This window comes from Colletotrichum fructicola, assembly GCF_000319635.2.
Source record: "Colletotrichum fructicola Nara gc5 chromosome Unknown KSG_Nara_v1_contig08, whole genome shotgun sequence".
Lineage (NCBI taxonomy): Eukaryota > Fungi > Ascomycota > Sordariomycetes > Glomerellales > Glomerellaceae > Colletotrichum > Colletotrichum fructicola.
The window spans coordinates 3,424,119-3,440,076 of NW_027094058.1; the positions used below are offsets into that span (position 1 = coordinate 3,424,119).

The 15,958-nt window shown below is 57.2% G+C and overlaps 7 protein-coding genes across 7 annotated transcripts; 2 read left to right on the forward strand and 5 right to left on the reverse strand.

Moving 5' to 3' along the window:
• Positions 1 to 52: 52 nt before the first annotated feature.
• Positions 53 to 805, reverse strand: CGGC5_v014027 (uncharacterized protein; the record flags this gene model as incomplete). The annotated part of the gene is made up of 6 exons (XM_066153022.1): positions 53 to 154; positions 215 to 353; positions 423 to 443; positions 508 to 612; positions 665 to 705; positions 752 to 805. 6 exons carry the CDS (start codon positions 803 to 805, stop codon positions 53 to 55), a joined length of 462 nt encoding a protein of 153 aa, XP_066007795.1.
• Positions 806 to 3,957: 3,152 nt separating this feature from the next.
• On the forward strand, positions 3,958 to 4,814 carry CGGC5_v014028 (uncharacterized protein; the record flags this gene model as incomplete). Its single annotated transcript, XM_032026686.1, has 3 exons — positions 3,958 to 4,350; positions 4,422 to 4,660; positions 4,721 to 4,814. The coding sequence occupies 3 exons, from the start codon at positions 3,958 to 3,960 to the stop codon at positions 4,812 to 4,814; spliced, it is 726 nt and encodes a 241-aa protein (XP_031876907.1).
• A 432-nt stretch (positions 4,815 to 5,246) lies between these two features.
• CGGC5_v014029 (uncharacterized protein) lies at positions 5,247 to 6,038 on the reverse strand (the record flags this gene model as incomplete). The annotated part of the gene is made up of 2 exons (XM_032026687.1): positions 5,247 to 5,718; positions 5,770 to 6,038. 2 exons carry the CDS (start codon positions 6,036 to 6,038, stop codon positions 5,247 to 5,249), a joined length of 741 nt encoding a protein of 246 aa, XP_031876908.1.
• Positions 6,039 to 7,025: 987 nt separating this feature from the next.
• On the forward strand, positions 7,026 to 9,754 carry nit-4-4 (Nitrogen assimilation transcription factor nit-4; the record flags this gene model as incomplete). The annotated part of the gene is made up of 8 exons (XM_032026688.1): positions 7,026 to 7,085; positions 7,444 to 7,514; positions 7,588 to 7,987; positions 8,043 to 8,124; positions 8,174 to 8,650; positions 8,697 to 9,009; positions 9,057 to 9,373; positions 9,441 to 9,754. The coding sequence occupies 8 exons, from the start codon at positions 7,026 to 7,028 to the stop codon at positions 9,752 to 9,754; spliced, it is 2,034 nt and encodes a 677-aa protein (XP_031876909.1).
• Positions 9,755 to 10,403: 649 nt separating this feature from the next.
• CGGC5_v014031 (uncharacterized protein) lies at positions 10,404 to 11,082 on the reverse strand (the record flags this gene model as incomplete). The annotated part of the gene is made up of 3 exons (XM_066153023.1): positions 10,404 to 10,490; positions 10,666 to 10,679; positions 10,944 to 11,082. The coding sequence occupies 3 exons, from the start codon at positions 11,080 to 11,082 to the stop codon at positions 10,404 to 10,406; spliced, it is 240 nt and encodes a 79-aa protein (XP_066007781.1).
• Positions 11,083 to 13,067: 1,985 nt separating this feature from the next.
• Positions 13,068 to 13,914, reverse strand: axe-2-2 (Acetylxylan esterase 2; the record flags this gene model as incomplete). Its single annotated transcript, XM_032026689.1, has 3 exons — positions 13,068 to 13,247; positions 13,309 to 13,391; positions 13,476 to 13,914. The coding sequence occupies 3 exons, from the start codon at positions 13,912 to 13,914 to the stop codon at positions 13,068 to 13,070; spliced, it is 702 nt and encodes a 233-aa protein (XP_031876881.1).
• An 834-nt stretch (positions 13,915 to 14,748) lies between these two features.
• On the reverse strand, positions 14,749 to 15,787 carry atnD-1 (Short chain dehydrogenase atnD; the record flags this gene model as incomplete). The annotated part of the gene is made up of 3 exons (XM_032026691.2): positions 14,749 to 15,139; positions 15,197 to 15,675; positions 15,734 to 15,787. The coding sequence occupies 3 exons, from the start codon at positions 15,785 to 15,787 to the stop codon at positions 14,749 to 14,751; spliced, it is 924 nt and encodes a 307-aa protein (XP_031876916.2).
• Positions 15,788 to 15,958: the final 171 nt, after the last annotated feature.

Below are 15,958 nucleotides of genomic sequence, written 5' to 3' on the forward strand. Positions count from 1 at the left end.
GTTGCAAGCTGTAACGACCGGCTTATGTCAGCTTCGGCCGGCCGAGTCGGGCTTAGCTCCCGGGAAGTGTGGGGATCCTTGGTTCCGATTTGCCGTTGCGGAGCCCGCTTAGGTCTCCGGGCACTGAGTTGTGAGGAATTTGACGCGGGTTCGTCTGTCGATGGTGTAAGCTTCGGCCAAAATTCATCCGCAATAATTCTTGGTCTGTCGATACGTTCCAGAGCTCGAATGCGTCTGGGCAGGCGGGCAGCGCGCTGCGAATTCCGGCATTCAGGTGCTTCATCCGCCATGTCAGAATGCCTTCTTGACCGGCTTGAACCTCTGCCGGGTGGGGGCCGGAGAGGGTCTCCGATCTATCGGCCGAGAGATGGACATGAGCCGGACGGCTTTCGATGTGGACCGGCGATTAATTTATCGTGGACCCGCTTGCTAGAGGTCCACCGCTACACGTGAGCTCAAACCGATCAGCGCCGGTCCTATTTCAGGTCTGGACCGGAGCAGACAAACCTTGAAAAGTACTGTGGTTCTCGGAAAACGTCCCTGTAAAGGTCTATCAAATAGCATCTCTGAGTTGCAGGTTGCACATTCATGAAGGTCCTCGTATCACCGTCACTATCAATCAGTCAATCTCAAACGCTGCACAAGTAGCGGCTTAAGCACCCACAAGTTGTGTGTGGCTAGGCACAAGAGGTAGAAGATTGAACTCTACGCATGCAAGCAATATGAGCGTCGAGAACCATATTCCAGGAACTTGCCCATCGAGACTTTGAAGAAAGCTGCCGAATTGAGAAGACCTGGCCCTCATCTTAACCAGGCAATACAAACAGTGGAAAGTCTTCGGAACCGCCGTGCCCAATCATCCCATCGCAAATTCATTCGCCACAATATCCCCAAAGAGATCTCTCTCCCATCAAGGCAACTACCGTCCTCGAACGCAAGCCCGTTCAAAGTCTTCCAAGAAATGATCAACCCCATCACGTGTAGTCCCATCGCGAGTCAACCGAATCCCCCAAGGCTTGGCAAAACCTGCCCACCCTCCGGCGCTAGCCGCCCCAAAAGTCGCCGTCGAAGCCGGAACAACGGCATTCGCTCACAAACTCAAAATAACAATACTCCAAGCTTCACAGTCCGTGCAACACAGACCGATCATCGTTCTCGTTCAATGCCAAGAACTGCATCACGGCAACGCGGCCGGCACCTCCATCTGTTTTTTTCTCAAAAAGTCGACAAGTGACACAGATTGGCGCCCCCGTGGGATCCAGCCGTCAGGTACGGAAATCTCCGAAGCGGCTCGTCACTTTTTTTTTTTTTTTTTTCGTCTCCTCTTCGCAGTGCCAAGGAATTTCCAACGAGATGCACGCACAAAGGTTTGGCCAAACCCCAACGCCAAGACCGCCACCGTGGCCGAGCCGGGTCATCGCCAGGCCCGACTTTTCGCAGAAGGGAGGAAGAAGAGAACAGTCATGCGTCGGCGTGAGACGAAAAAGTCTTGGCTCTTTTTTTTTCTTCTTGTGTCTTGTCCGCTGGCGTTGGCGTTTGTCTGCCAATGGTCTTGGCATAGGGCGCAACGCGTGTGCCTGCGACCGATGAGACTCGCAGATGGCAGCGAGGCGGAAAGCGCAGTCCAGCTCAGAGGACAAAAGAAGTGTCACCGCCTAGTGCCCAAGTCTTTCTCGTGAGATGTCCTGAGGGAACGTGTTGTCACACATCGCGACGGGGTGCGCTGCGCACGCAAACCCTCCCACGAAAGCCCAAGAGCAAATTAGCGAGATTTTTCCTCGGCGCCAATCTTTGCCCAGAACAATCGCGCTTGGTAATGCCAGACCTCCCAAGAAAGCCCAAGGGAATTTTCTGCAGATGTTAAACCTCAGACAATGACTCTCTATTGCCCTGGCGTCCAGACAGGCACGAAGTCGACGTGAGAAAAAAATGTAGAAATTGTCACCGAAATCTCGATGAAATTCGTCATGGGGAATAGGTCGGCCATGGGCGCCTGTCGATCAGTCACGGCCGTCTGTGGTCCTCGCCGGCAGCGCTTGGCGCGCCAAGATTATTTGCGCTGATCTTGGGGTCTTGGGTCTTGGGTCTTGGGTCTTGGGTCTTGGGGGAAGGCGTCAGAGAGCAGAGCAGAGCACAGCTGAGGAGCATGATTGCGATGGACCCTGAAGGTCTGTACACACGGCAGTGTGATGCCTTGGCGCAGAGTCAGGTCTGATGGTTGAGGTTGACGGCCGGCCTCGTCTTGCTTCTTCGAGCAACGGGCGCTGCGACGGCTCGTTCAGGGTGCAGAACCTACGAAGACAACGGGGATCTTGATCTGGAGCGACATGAGTCTGCCGCGGCACAGCCAGTCTCGAACGCTCTGCGCGAGAACGCACCCTTTCGCAACGTTGCCGCAAACAGGGGCGTGTCTCGGCACTTTCCCACCGCCTGCATCGTGGTAGACTGCGGACGGTTGCAGTTGGCGTCTTGCAGCGAAGCAGATAATCACCCATCATGATCGGGTTGAAGGGAGAAAGCACCCAGGTCCAATTACCCGCTGCCCAGACACCACGGCGCCGTTTGCACTACAAGACACACTACCACCACCACCACCACCACCACGACCGTGAATGCGCATCCCGACTCTTGGCCAGGCGATAACCAAGATGGCCAATTTCCTTTTCCCATCACCCGAGAAGTCTAAAGAGCAGATTAGTTCGCGATACGTCACATCATCAGGTTGGAAGCTGAGGTATGCCGAGCAGCGCCAGACACCACACATTACGGATGCCAATACCAATGCCTCTGTCCAAGACGCCCCAGAATTCCACCGCAGTCTCGTCCCTGGCGCAGATGCCGCCGAAACGGCACCGCATTTAGGTACACGCGCAGGCCCAGATACAGCTGTAACACGCCCCCAAGAAAAGCCCAGGCTGCCCGCATGTCGCCGTCCTCACCGTTCCCTCTCGGCGGCGGGTGTCGTGATTGCGCAACAGCAGGTAGAGTGCCAATGGGCGTTGCGCTGGCGTGTGTCTGTCCTCCCCGTGTCGCCGGGCTGGCCTGCCCTGGGCTTGGCTGCAACACCTCCCAAGAGTGGCCTATTTCTTGTGCGCTTCATGCTAAGGCTCGGCTGTCTTGTGCCAGGTAGAGGACTATCAGTGTGGTACATTCAGTGCCCAGCCCAGCACAGGATGGCCCAAGGGAAGATAAACCTTTCCTCGGTCTTGGCTTACATGCCTCTCTCACACCAGACGCACCTTTCATCTGTAGCACACGCACTGAACAGAGAGGCCCAGCACAGCGCCAAGCAAAAGCACATCCCCCCAAATGAAAATACGTAAAACCCTCCTCGCCCCATCTCCCCTCCCTCCCCCTAGGTAGGTACCAGAAAAGCCAAGGCGGCCCTCAGTGGCCCCTTTCGGAGTCAGTGACCTGATAGCGCGACTTGGCGGGAAACCGCAGCGAGACCCGCGTTGCTGCTAAAAATTTCCGCCCAGCGACTTGGCTCTTGCTGCTGTGTTTTTTTTTTATTTGTAGTACTGACTGTCCTTTGCCTGTTCTTCCTTTTGGACGGCTCCGGTTTCTTGGTTTTCTCTTGGGAGTGAAATGGTTCGGGCGTGATCAGAGCTTTTTCGCTCGGCGTCTCTGGGCTTTTTTTCTTGGGATTTTCCAATTTGGATAATTCAAAAGGTCGACGAGTGCCACATTCCATTTCTTCCTTGACGACTCATCGCAACGCAACGCAAAGGTCCGACGTCATGTGGGATTCATTTTGAAGCCCCCATCTCAATCACAGCATCACCGAAGCTACCCCCGGCATCATCACCACCACAGGACATCAGCATATGGATTTACAGACGACATCCACGACCCATTGAGTTCGCACAACCAGAAGGAGGAACATAATCACCAGAGAAGACACAGAAAGAATCCGCAGAGATCAAAACCCCACAAGAAAGGAAAACCACAAACAAAATGTCCCTCCACGCCAGCGCCTACAGCCAGCCCGGCTACTCCGCCCCGCCCTACTCCGAGTCCGGCTACCACCACCCGCCCGGCGGCCAGATCTACTACTCCTCCCCCGCCGACACGGCCTCGTCGACGCACAGCTCGCAGCAGCGCTACTGGTACGGCCAGCACCCCTCCTGCGCGCCGCTGCCGCCGTCCCCCGAGTCCGACCGCTTCAACCGCAAGCGCCGGCGGTGCACCTACATGTACTACGTCCTGCGCCAGCTCGCCATCGTCGTGCCGCTGGTCGTCGTCTTCCTCAACATCAACATCTACGTCTCGCGGCGGGGCAAGTACCTCAACGACGACACGAGCCCGAGCGATCCCATCTTTTATGCCATGTGGTTATCTGTGCCGTTGGTATGTTCTCCTCTCCTATCCTCACATCTCGTGTGTGCTGTAAGCGCAGAAAGCTGACCGCCGCGCCGCAGTCTGTCCTGATGATGCTCTGGTCCTTCACGACCGTCATCTTCCGCAAGCGCGCCGAGCACCAGCGCGGCGGCATCCCGAAGCACGTCCACTTCGGCATGGAGCTGTGCTTCTCGCTCGGCGCGACCATCTGCTGGATCCTGCTGGTCATCCAGATCGAGTCCAAGAAGAGCAACGCCTTCTATGCGTACCCGTACATGCGGTACGAGGCGGCGCTGGCGTTTCTGCTGGGGCTGATCATGTAAGTTCTTGTTTGAGCTGGGGATGAGATGAGATGAGATGAGAAACTGACGGATGGCAGGTTATCGGAGTACGGCCTCCTCTTCCGCGCATGGTTCGAGTTCAGCAACGACAGGACGCGGCTCGAAGATCAGGCTGCCATGGTGCAGGTCTGAGTCTATGCATCTGTTCATTCAGGCAATTTGTGCATGCGAGTGCGGCATGCATGTGGGAAATATGTGTGTACGAGTATGGGAAAACAGCGATTTCAGCATGGCGTTAGGGACGGAGAGAACCGGACGAGAGACGGATCACCAACTCATTGTTCTGGTCGATTGCATCATTTCTGTTATTTTGGAGAGAAAACCGACACGAGATACCCCAATAAGCGTAAAAGATACCATTTAATCAACATTGTCTATTTCACAACTCGGTCTCTTGAGTAGCGACTTATGCCACAACCACCTCATCTCAAGCAGGCATCCCGGGAAGCTCTAGACGAGGAAAGAGAAAAACACCCCTTCAATTGCACCATTTCGCTATTTTGATGAGAAAAGAGACACCCAGCATAAAACCACCGTTTAACCAACCAACCCATCCATCCATCCTCAGCTCCCCGTCCGGCGCCTCCAACCAGCCCACCCCCACCCCCCCAACAACCCCCCCGCAAACACCACCGCCCCGAAGAGCGCCGTGACCGCGTACACCCCAAACGGCCCCAACGCCCCCATCCCAGGCGGCGCCCGCAACTTAAACCCGTCCTCCGCCCCGGGCATCCCCCCCAACACCGTCGCCGTCGCCGCGCCCTGCCCCTCCTCGGTAGTCACACCCGCCGGCACGTCCGCGCACCGCTCCGCATCGCACCACACCGTCGTCGGCGCCCCGTGCATCTCCGTATCAGACCGCGGATCGTCCGCCGCGTACGCCACCCCCGCCAGGCGTATCTCGGCGCGCGAGGCGGGGATGGCGTGGCCTGTTACTTCGCCCTGCACTGTCGTCGTAACCCGGGGGTAGGCAAGGATTTTCGGGGCGGTGAGGGACGCGATGCAAGCTGCTTCTCTGCATGCATACTCCAGCACTCTGTCCTAATCAGTAATCCGTGAGAAAGGGGAGGGGGAGGGGGGGAGGTACGTCGGACAGCAGAGCACACCCACCACCGCCGTCTCCCACCGCTCCGTGGCCGTCAGGGGCGTGAGACTGTTATCCCACCCGGTGCTCCAGCTCACGCTCGGCTGGGTGTGCGAGGCCACGCCGTCCGTGGTGCTGCAGGCGGGGGAGAAGCCCGCGGGGCAGCCGTCCCAGTGCCACGCGCGCAGGGCGGCGCACGCGTCGGAGGGGGTGGTGGTGGTTTGCGGGGCGATGCTGCATTCCGGCGGCGGGGTGACGCGGGCGGAGGACATGATGAAGCGGGTGGTGGTGGTTTCAAGGTGAAGCTGTATCCATGGCTGGGGAGGCTGCTTTTTGGGGTTGATGCGGGTGAGTGTAGGGAAGGTAGGTCACTGGACTAGTTGATTTTAGGCGCGTCTGCGACCCTGCGGCACGGCGTTCCGTGTGCGTGGTGAGCTGGGTCTGTACATTTCAACAACCACCTCCCTGTGAGGCATCTCATGAAATGATGAGTGAGTGTGAAATGACATGAGATGAGCCACGAGTCATGAATCTCAGTGACCTAAACCCCCAACATCGATGAGATCACACAATACAGCACAGGCATATCTGTATTACATAATCCGGTGAGGCCCGGTGAGCGGCATTCCAGATCACCGAGAACGAGAACAAGCTTCGGTGAGGCCCCACTCCCTCCCGCGGAGACCCAGATCGGGAAAAGCCGCTGACGAGAAGTGGATCTCCTATGAGCGTTGATTGGTCGCTTGGTCTCCGTCGATGGATCCGATTTGCTCATGGCCGTCTCAGGCGCGTCACAGTCGCCGCTGGGCCAATCGCAGGTGGAAATCTCCCGCGATTCCCGACCCGGCCGAAGCCCGTCGTCGCTCACTGCTGTCGCTGTCGGATTCCCCATCAAAGAGCCCCCCCCAAAGGCACCACCATCACCCAACGCACCAAGGACCCCGCCGTCGTCACTGGTCCTCGATCCGACCAAACGTTGCATCCAGCCCGATCTCGCCCTGCCATCTTTATTTTTTTTGTGTCTGTCCGCTGCGTAACCTGGGCCCAACAAGAGGTAGAGGCGACTGTCCACCTAACAAAAAAATCTCCACTCTCTCAGTCAACTTTCTTCCGTCCCGCAATCGAACCAGAACCAAGCGAGCGAGCAGATTAGCCTCATCAGCCTCACCCAGCAGCCTCCCTCCCGCCGCAAGCCCCCCCTCACCCCTTTGAAGCGGGCAGAGAGCGAGAGAGAGAGAACGTCTCAATAATGATCAGCCATGTCGACGAGAGCCATTAAGAAGAGCGCCTTCTCGTGCGAGCCGTGTCGCCGGCGCAAGGTACGTCTTTGCCTTTCCCTTTTTATCTCCGATGCCTTTTTTTCCTGCTGCTGTTTCACCACTTCCCCTTGCGCTGTTGCTTTTCCGCTTTCCCGCCTCCGCCACCGGCACCCGTACGTACCCCTGCACCACCACTGCCGGCCCAGCACGCGGCTGCTGCGATGCCAGGCCGCCCGTCGAATGATCACCATCTCGGTCGTGAAAGACTGCATCCATGGTCGGCCGGGCGGTCCGGTGGTGCGTGGTTCGATGTGGTGGTGCGGCGGCGTTGGCGGGGGTGGGACGGACGTCATCATCGAAAACCCAATCTCCGGACACGGCGTCGGACGCGGGGGGCTGACCGGAACCGGGATGACAGGTAAAATGCGGCGGCGAGCAGCCGACGTGCAACAGATGCGCCGCACGCGCGGATGAGTGCGTCTACAAACTGTGAGACAACCCACACCCCGTCGACGCCCTCCCTTACCCCTCACCCGCTGTGCAGCCTGACTGACCAACCAAGCAACCCGACGCTGTCGTACACATCGCGCCTCGAGCAGCGCATCAAGGACCTCGAGGCCCAGCTGGCCGCCGCCAGGGTCCACGCCCCGGGCCCCTCGGAGCCGTCGCGGACCTCGTCCCCCAGTCTGGGGCCGTCCGCCGGGCAGTCGCCCATGACGGATCCGCATCACGTCGAGTCGCAGGATGAGGAGTCTGTGAGTGAGAGCTTCAAGGGGCTGAAAGTTGACGACAAGGGCGGCATCACGTATCACGGTGCTACGAGCTTCTTTCAGCTGCCGAGCGATCGCCCGCTCGGGTCAAGAGATCACACGTCGTCGTCGGAGCAGGCCATCCAGCGGCGGGAGAGGCTCGTCGCCAATGCTTGGCAGCAGAGGGCTCTCGAGAACATGTCCGAGATACCGGTAAGTTTCTTACCGTATGACTGGCATGCGTTACCAAGACTGACCGCCTGCACAGGAACCATTTGGATACCTGCTCAACGTGCATTGGTGCTGGATCCAGCCGCTTTTCAACTTCATCTACAGGCCCGCCTTCACTCGTGAGTGCATCTCGTGTGAGTTTGCTGCTGTCATGCTGACCCCCGCCAGGTGATATGCAGACCATGGGGCCCTACTACTCTCATACCTTGATGAATGCAGTATTATCTCACTCCATCCGCTGGGGCAGGAGTGATCCCGCCACCAAGGAGAAGCTCGAAGAGTTCTACGACGGCGGTGCCCTCTTTGGCAAACACGCCCGGAGCATGGTCTTCGAGGAGCTCAGTCAGGGCGTTTGCTCAATCCCTACCGTTCAGACGCTGCTGCTGCTGAGCGCGCAGGAGTGCAGTGTCGGGAACAGCGCCCAGGCATGGACATATAGTGGTCTTGCGTTCCGCATCATCGACCATCTCGGCATCTGCGTCGACGGCCAGAGGTATCCGGGCTCGGTCCAATTAGCCGACGAGGACGTCGAGATCCGGCATCGCCTCTTCTGGAGCTGCTACTTCTGGGACAAAATGATTAGTCTGTACCTCGGCCGCTCGCCTTCGCTGCAGCAGACGTCGGTGTCTCCGCCACAGATTATGTGTAGGTCAGCCTCCTGTCGTGTTTGTTCCCAAGCTAACACCATCAGTCGACGACTCTGCCGAGAATGAGTCCTGGACCCCCTTTGGCGTCGTCCCGGAAGGCGGCTGGAAGTACCCTCCCTCGGCTGCCCACTCCACCTCTTGCTTTACGCAAATGTGCCGTCTCTCGGTCATCTTCAACGAGATCCTCGTGCACATGTATGACCCGGTTCGTCCCAACAGCCAGGCCGAGATGCAAGAGTGCCTGGCCAAGCAAGAGCCCGCCCTCCGCCAGTGGTGGGATGAGCTGCCTCCTCACCTGAAAATGGAGTCCACGGCGCTCCCGGCTCTCGCGCCACCGTCCCATATCATTACCTTGAAGTAAGCAATCATTTGCGGATCACAAAACTCTGGCTGACGCATCCCAGCGCACTTTACCGCACGTTCAAGATCCTCCTCTACCGGCCAATGCTCTCCCAGCGCGGGCGCGTCGGCGAGAATCTCCAACCGGTCCAACGGTACCTCGTCGAGTGCGTGACGACCGCGACCTCCATCATCGCCATCTTCGACCTCTTCTGCCGCTCCTTTGGCATCGGCCACTGCGTCCTTTCCCTCTCATACAGCGTTTACATTGCCGCGTCCATCTTCCTCCTGCAGGTCCAGTCGAGCGTGGAAGATACGCAGGCGCTCCGCCGGCTGGAGTACTGCGTCCGCATCCTGGCGTCCGTGAAGCGCATCAACCCAGGTGAGTCTCCACACCTCGTCTCCACTCCCATCAGTGTTAATGACGTCGCTGACCCCTCTGGAAAAAGTCATTAGCAGCGCCCTCAACCTCATTACCCGCGAACTCGCCAGCCTCGGCATTGATGTTGGCGCCCTCGGCCTGTCAAAAACAGCCGCCACGCCCCCTATGGCGACCTACGGCATTCCGCAGGCCAGAGAGTCTGGCGTGCCGCCGGTCTCCGTTCCGCCGGGTCCAGAGGCGACCAGCTCACCGGAGCAGCTGTACAACTTCCCGTTCGTCGATACGCTCGGTCCGGAGGCGTTCGCGATCGACCCGCAAGTGTTCCAGAATATGTCGGCGATAGAGCCGTTGAGCGTCCGGGTTGGCGCGATAGAAGAGTAAAATCATGCCCTCGAAACATTTCCCGCGTAGTGGGGACCTCGAAGGGCGCATTTAAAATCGCCCGCCGTATCGCCAATCTGAATCGGCCCGTTTGCATTGTTTGAATGGGCTAGTTCCTTGATCATAAATCTTGAGGGACTGTTCCAACAGTCACCAGGCCACGACCAAGGAAGTCGACATGGTGACAAGACTTTCTGGGACAGTTTATCTTGTAGTGCTGGAGACGCCGCCAGACAGAGAGCAGCATCTAGTTTCGACAGCTTGCATCCTCATTTTGATGTTGAGAATCTTCGTCGAGGCACACCTGTAAACAGAGTCAGCACATACGTTCAAAATTATAGACCAAAACATTATCAAGAAAAAAATACCGCAGGCTTCACCAGGACAGGCACATTCTGCTCCCGATTAACATCCCACCATCCCAACGTATCGAACATTGAGAATTGAATCGCTGGTGCCGTGTGAGTTCCGGAATCAAGGACAAAGCCGGCAACTGATAATTGCCCTTGTGGGTGCGTTCCCAGCAGTCTGCTCGAGTCTCGTACTGGCCGGGTTTATCTATTATCGTGTATGAAAGACGAAGCAAATGATTGTTTTGGCTGCATCGGAGGTAGGTTTGGATGCCTGTACATGCCGACTCTACCGCAATTCAAAGACAGAGTGTTGGCTTCGCATTTGCCAGAGAGACGATGCCGTCAGGATTGCTGTTCTTCCAATTTGGATTTCCGTCGAGTTTCTGCAAGCATCCGTTAGAAAAGTGTCAATAGCATTGCCCAAAAATGAATCATGTTTGTATCAAAGAAAGAAAAGGAAAATAAGGCACCAAGCAGCACGTGTGATGCGTTGTCGTACGTTGCTATTTTCAGCAAGAAAAAGAGACATGGATCCTGAGACTTTGCAGATTTACTTACACTGACCGGCGTTTCTGAAACCCCCGCAACACCAGCCCGCCGGGTTCTTACTCAAGACACCGGAACCCAGGCTTGTGAATGATTCGGCCCTGCTGATCCGAACCTCTTTTGGACGCAGATGATGGGCTGATCTGACACTTGGGAACTCTTAACCTCGGTGTTTGTCGGTTAAGATAGCCGTGGAGTTCGGGGACCCGATTTCTTCGAAATGAGGCGCGTCATCATCTTGTGAGAAACCAGCTGACGTTTCTGCCGCGGGATTATCATGTACGTGCTACCTGCGAAGAGGGAACACAATTGGGGCCGGAGGCTCTCGTGATGATTTTCCTCCACTACCGCGGAGGTCAAGAGGGCCGCAAGCACCGGAGTATGGCCGTCTGGGCCGTTTAGGCGACGGTGGCTGATCCACTCGGCCATGTTCCGAGAAATTTTGGGAGCTTCGGTGTCTGGCTCTCGCATGCTGCGTGGGGGGTCTGAGGACTTGGTTCTTTTCGCTTTTCCTCTCGCAAATACCATGATTGTGACGAGCTTATTCGGCCATCTTCCGCGCATGCAATTGTCTGGATAAGCTTTTTTTTTCTCGCTGGCATCCGTGGGTTTTTTCAGGCGGTGTTTGAGTTGGGACTGATGAGCGGGCTGGGCCGCTCGGCGGACGTGCGTGGCGGCGCTGTGGTCTGGGATATTTCTTGGATCCTCCACTGTGATGACCGTTTATTTTAGCGGCGGTCTCGCCTCCTCGCTTCTTCGGTGATCAGATCAACGGCGCGCGTCGCAAGCGTTTTTCCCTCTCCAGGTTTTTCTGCGCACCCGCCCGTCGGAAGTTGACCGAGACTCAACTGTCAATGATGAAGATGCGTCTGGGCCGCGAGGCGCGAGGTTGAGGGGAAAACGGAGGGAAAGTCTGGATTTCTTGGAAAATCTGGGGGCACTAGCGCGTATATGCGAGATGGGCGTCCGGAGGTTACACGCCACCCCCTTCCTGATTGCCATTTCTTCCCAGTCTCGCAGCGAACGGGACACGTGCCGATATGGGGCGCCTGTTTGGGGCCAGTCTCGGGGTATCTTTGGCGGCGGAGGACCGAAGTTCCGCAAGCGTAGGCCGGGGTGGTGTTTGGTCCATGTTGATATTGGCAGAATGGTGACTGGCTCGGTGGTGGTGTTGAGCGGGTTGCGTTCTGCGTTCGTCTGGCTTGTGACGGCGCGAGCGTGGATGATTACGTGCGATGAGCTGGCGTGGGATCCATTGCAAATGTCACGGCCAGGGTCCGAGGAAGGGTGGTTGACGAGGTTCGGGAGAGGGATCCGATCCCGATGGGCCTGGGGGAGGTGAATCCATGCTCACGATGGGGGAGGGCCTTGGATGTTGCAGATTTTTGAGTAATTTTGAGTGGTTTCTGCCAAGACTGGAGATGCGATGGCAGGACGAATATGGAATGATTTTCGCGGGAAGTTGTCCGGAGACTTTTGGCGTCCCCGCGTTCAGTTTTTTTCCCCTCGTCTTTTCTGCGCCTCTCGCTGTAAGTTTCGCTGGTTTTACACATGCAAAAAGCGCAGGGAAGAAACCCGTTCGCGAGGATCGTGAAGTGGGGACATGGTTCTGCGCCGACGCCCGTTGGCGGATACTCGTTTCCGGGCTGGGGGCAGGTTGAATGTGGCTCCGGGTCACCGGCATCCTCACGGTGGATGGCCGAGGTTGTTGATCTGATGCGGACTTGGGCCGAGGCGGCGAGCATAGCAAGATGGTGGTCCAACTTTGCTGTAAACTCTAATATGTTGCAGGGTGAGATGTGGAAGATGGCCGAGTTTGTTGAGGATGGATATGCAGATGGGAGTGGGAGATGGGAGATTGTGGTTGCGGGTGTAGTTGGGAGGTGTCGTTGATGGATGAACGGAAGGAGACGCGGAATGGTTTGGGCCAAACTTTGGCAGGCGCTGCGATGGATGCGTGTTCTTCCTGGATAAGAGCGCTAGACATCACCTTATGTAATCTTAATCCCGCCCCTTTGGCTCAGTGGTAGAGCGTCTCACTCGTATGCTTACAATTTATGAGAAGGTCCACGGTTCAATCCCGTGAGGGGGCAATCTTTTGGCTAAATTGGGTAAACTTTTGCTGTTGAAACACTTTTTTTCTTGTCTTACGTTCGTTCCACTTAGATAACCTTCTTAGGTTTTTTTTATATGCTACTGTTGAGTTTGTCTAGGTGCCTGTCTGTCTGCAACGACCTTAATTATTAGTGGTAGGCTGACCCTAAGTAATTGACTTACATTAGACTTAGAGCTCACTTATAAGAGCAACTCGGCGCGTATAGAATTAATTAACTATGCAAACTATCTTTGACTCGGTTCCGACTTGTCTGCATTTGCTAACCACATCTCATTAAACACTACAACCATCTCCAAACTCAACACACTTTAAACCTCACAAACTGAGCAGCGTCCTCGGCATACTTCAACCCATAATTCTCATGCGCCTCCCAGCTGGTCCCTTGCGCGCACGCAGGATCATTGTCGTTGCAATAGTCCCTCAGCCGCGCAGACCACCGATTAAGCGACTCCAGCTGCGCGCCCTCCCTGGGGAAGCCCTGCATCGCCGTCGTGTCAGTCTTTATCCCCCCATTCCTCGATTTTCAAACCAAAACTTACCGATTGCATCCGCGCCCCGACCAGCAAGTTGTACGTCTGGTTCGCAACGTGCCGCGGCGAGCCCCAGATAAGAGCAGCAGCAACTACATCCCGCAAAAATCGCAGATCAGTCTCCACCAGCATATACATTCATCCGGGCAGGCGCAGCAGCACAGCACAGCACTCACCGTGATCCCCAGGAAACGCGTCCGGCGCCATCCCCTCGCTGCCCTCCTGCGTGCAGTTCTGGCTCCTGAACGTCCCGCCCCCGCCGCCGAGCACGTCCCCGACGACCTGCCCGCCCTGCGAGAAGCCGGACAGCACGATCTTGGACCCCGGGCAGCGCGTGGCGTACGCGGTCACGGCGTCCCGCGTGTGGGCGATCCCGCCCTCGACGGAGTCGCAGTAGTCGTGGAAGACGGCCTGGTACTCGACGCTGGCCCACGTGCAGTCCCAGCCGGCGCAGATGGCCTCGGCGATGGGCTGCTGCAGGCCTGGGTACGGCTCGTTGGTGCCGCGGAGGAGGAGGACGTGGACGGCGGCGCAGGGGGTGAGGGGGCAGAGGGGGGACTGGGGGGCGACGGAGGCGGGGAGGAGGGCGAGGGGGAGGAGGGTTGTGGGACGCATGTTTGGAGCGGTGTTTTGGCGGGAGGGGGAGGATGTGGGAGCCCGAGATTGAAGTCGAAAGTAGATAGCGAGTAATTTCGTAGATAGCGAGTAATTTCTCAACTTTTTCGTCGAAACAAGACTTGGAGTTGTGCTCTTATGGGAATTGGCATCACTGTTGTTCTGTCTGTTTCACAGCCGAACATCCCCAGATTCGACGTCAGAAGCAGCAATCTTTCCCCGCAAACCCCAGGTTTTCCATCCCGGTCTTCACGTGGAGCGAATCCCATCCCGTCGTCAAAACCAAAAAAGAAACGCCCAAAACAAGCTTGTTTCCCGCCGTGAAGTCGCTGGAGTTGTCATCCAGAGGCTATTGTTTCCTGATTCGTCCAGACCTCGGAACTCGGAGGGCAACAAACACACTGCGGAACTCGGACAGGTTGCTCTGCCAGAGAAAAGCTGGGGGAGGGACGTTGCAACCACACCGCACAGCGCGCCGGCGTCTTGTCTCGGCAGATAGGCGCCAGCCAGTTGGGACCTGGGGATTTCTGACCGTCCGGGCTGTCAGTCACCGTTCCCCCCGTGGGACTCTGAGTGTGGGGTAAACGGCGTTTTTGCTGCAAAATGGGGAATTTGTCCGTGGAGTTTTTTCTTGGTGAGGGCGACGTCCCAAGACCGCAGAGTCGGTGTCGATTGCGCCTGGGATTCCCCAACATGGCAGGACTGGACACACCAAAACCACCCTTTGAACATATTAGGCATGTCAACTGATGAGCTAAATTAAATCAAACGAGGCGAATATTCCCCAAAGACGGGAGAATCCAATCAACACCGCAAAACCCGCCTTATCCCCCGCTACATCCCCCCAACATCAACCACATACCCCCTCTTCCCCAGCACCTCCACCAACCCATCCCAAACCCGCGCCTGCACCCGCCGCCCGGCCTCATCCTCCACCCACGCGGGCACCTCCATCACCTCCATCTCCGCCAGGAACGCCCCGTGGCTGGCCTCCCCGGCCGTCACGCTGTGCAGCAGCTTCCTGCTCCCCTGCTCCGCGCTGATCCCGTACCCGACGCGCATCACGCCGATGTACGCCCGGAAGAACCACGGCATGTTGCGCGCGAGGTCCGTCGCGCAGATGCCCGGGTCGAGCACGTTGATCACCACGCCCGTCTCGGACACGGGCAGGAGGGAGGCGAGGTGGCGGACCATGTAGACCTGCATCAGCTTCGAGAGCGGGTATCTAAAGCGTGTTAGTTACGAGCGCTGCAATAAAGTAATCGCAAACCATTCCACGTACCGATGCGCCCCCAGGCCCGTCTTCCGCTGCTCCTCCCGACTCAGACTGTCAAACAAATTCCCCTCCACGGCATCCAACCCGCCCCCCTTCGTGAAAAACGCCGTCCCGCTCGAGACAACGCTCAAACACGTCCTCACCCCAAACCTCCCCGCCGTCTCCCTCAGCTTCGGCAGCGCCCGCACCGCAAGCAGCCCGTTGCCAACCACGTTCACGCCCACCATCGTCTCCAACCCGTCCCCCGTCCTGACAAACTCGTCCAGCGCCACACTAGCATTCGCAACCAGCCCATCAAGCCGGTCCAGCTCGCCCAGACGTGTGCAAAAGGCTTCGACGGAGGCTAAAGACGCGAGGTCGAGCTCCCACACCTCGCCGGCGTCAGGTTGGTTAGTGTGCGCGCGGATAGAGGCGAGCGCGGCCTCGCCTTTGGAGGGCGAGCGGACGGCGAGGATGACGCGCGCGGCGTGGAGGTGGATGAGGTGCTGCGCGCAGTGGTAGCCGAGTGTTACGGTCAGCTATCCGACAGTAGGGTCTGCTAACAGAAGCTGGAGATTGAGACGTAATAACAGTACACTTGGTCGTGGTCTGGGTCATAGGTCGTAGGCTAACAGTAGATCAGATCTTCAGAGGCTAAGGTGATCAGTCTTAGACTCAACAAGTAATTCGCAGTGAAGGTAAGCTGAGAGTATCCTGAGGATGAATACTAAGTTGATTGCTGAAGAGCTATGGAAGTATGACCATGAGCCAGGCTCAGGGTCATACTAT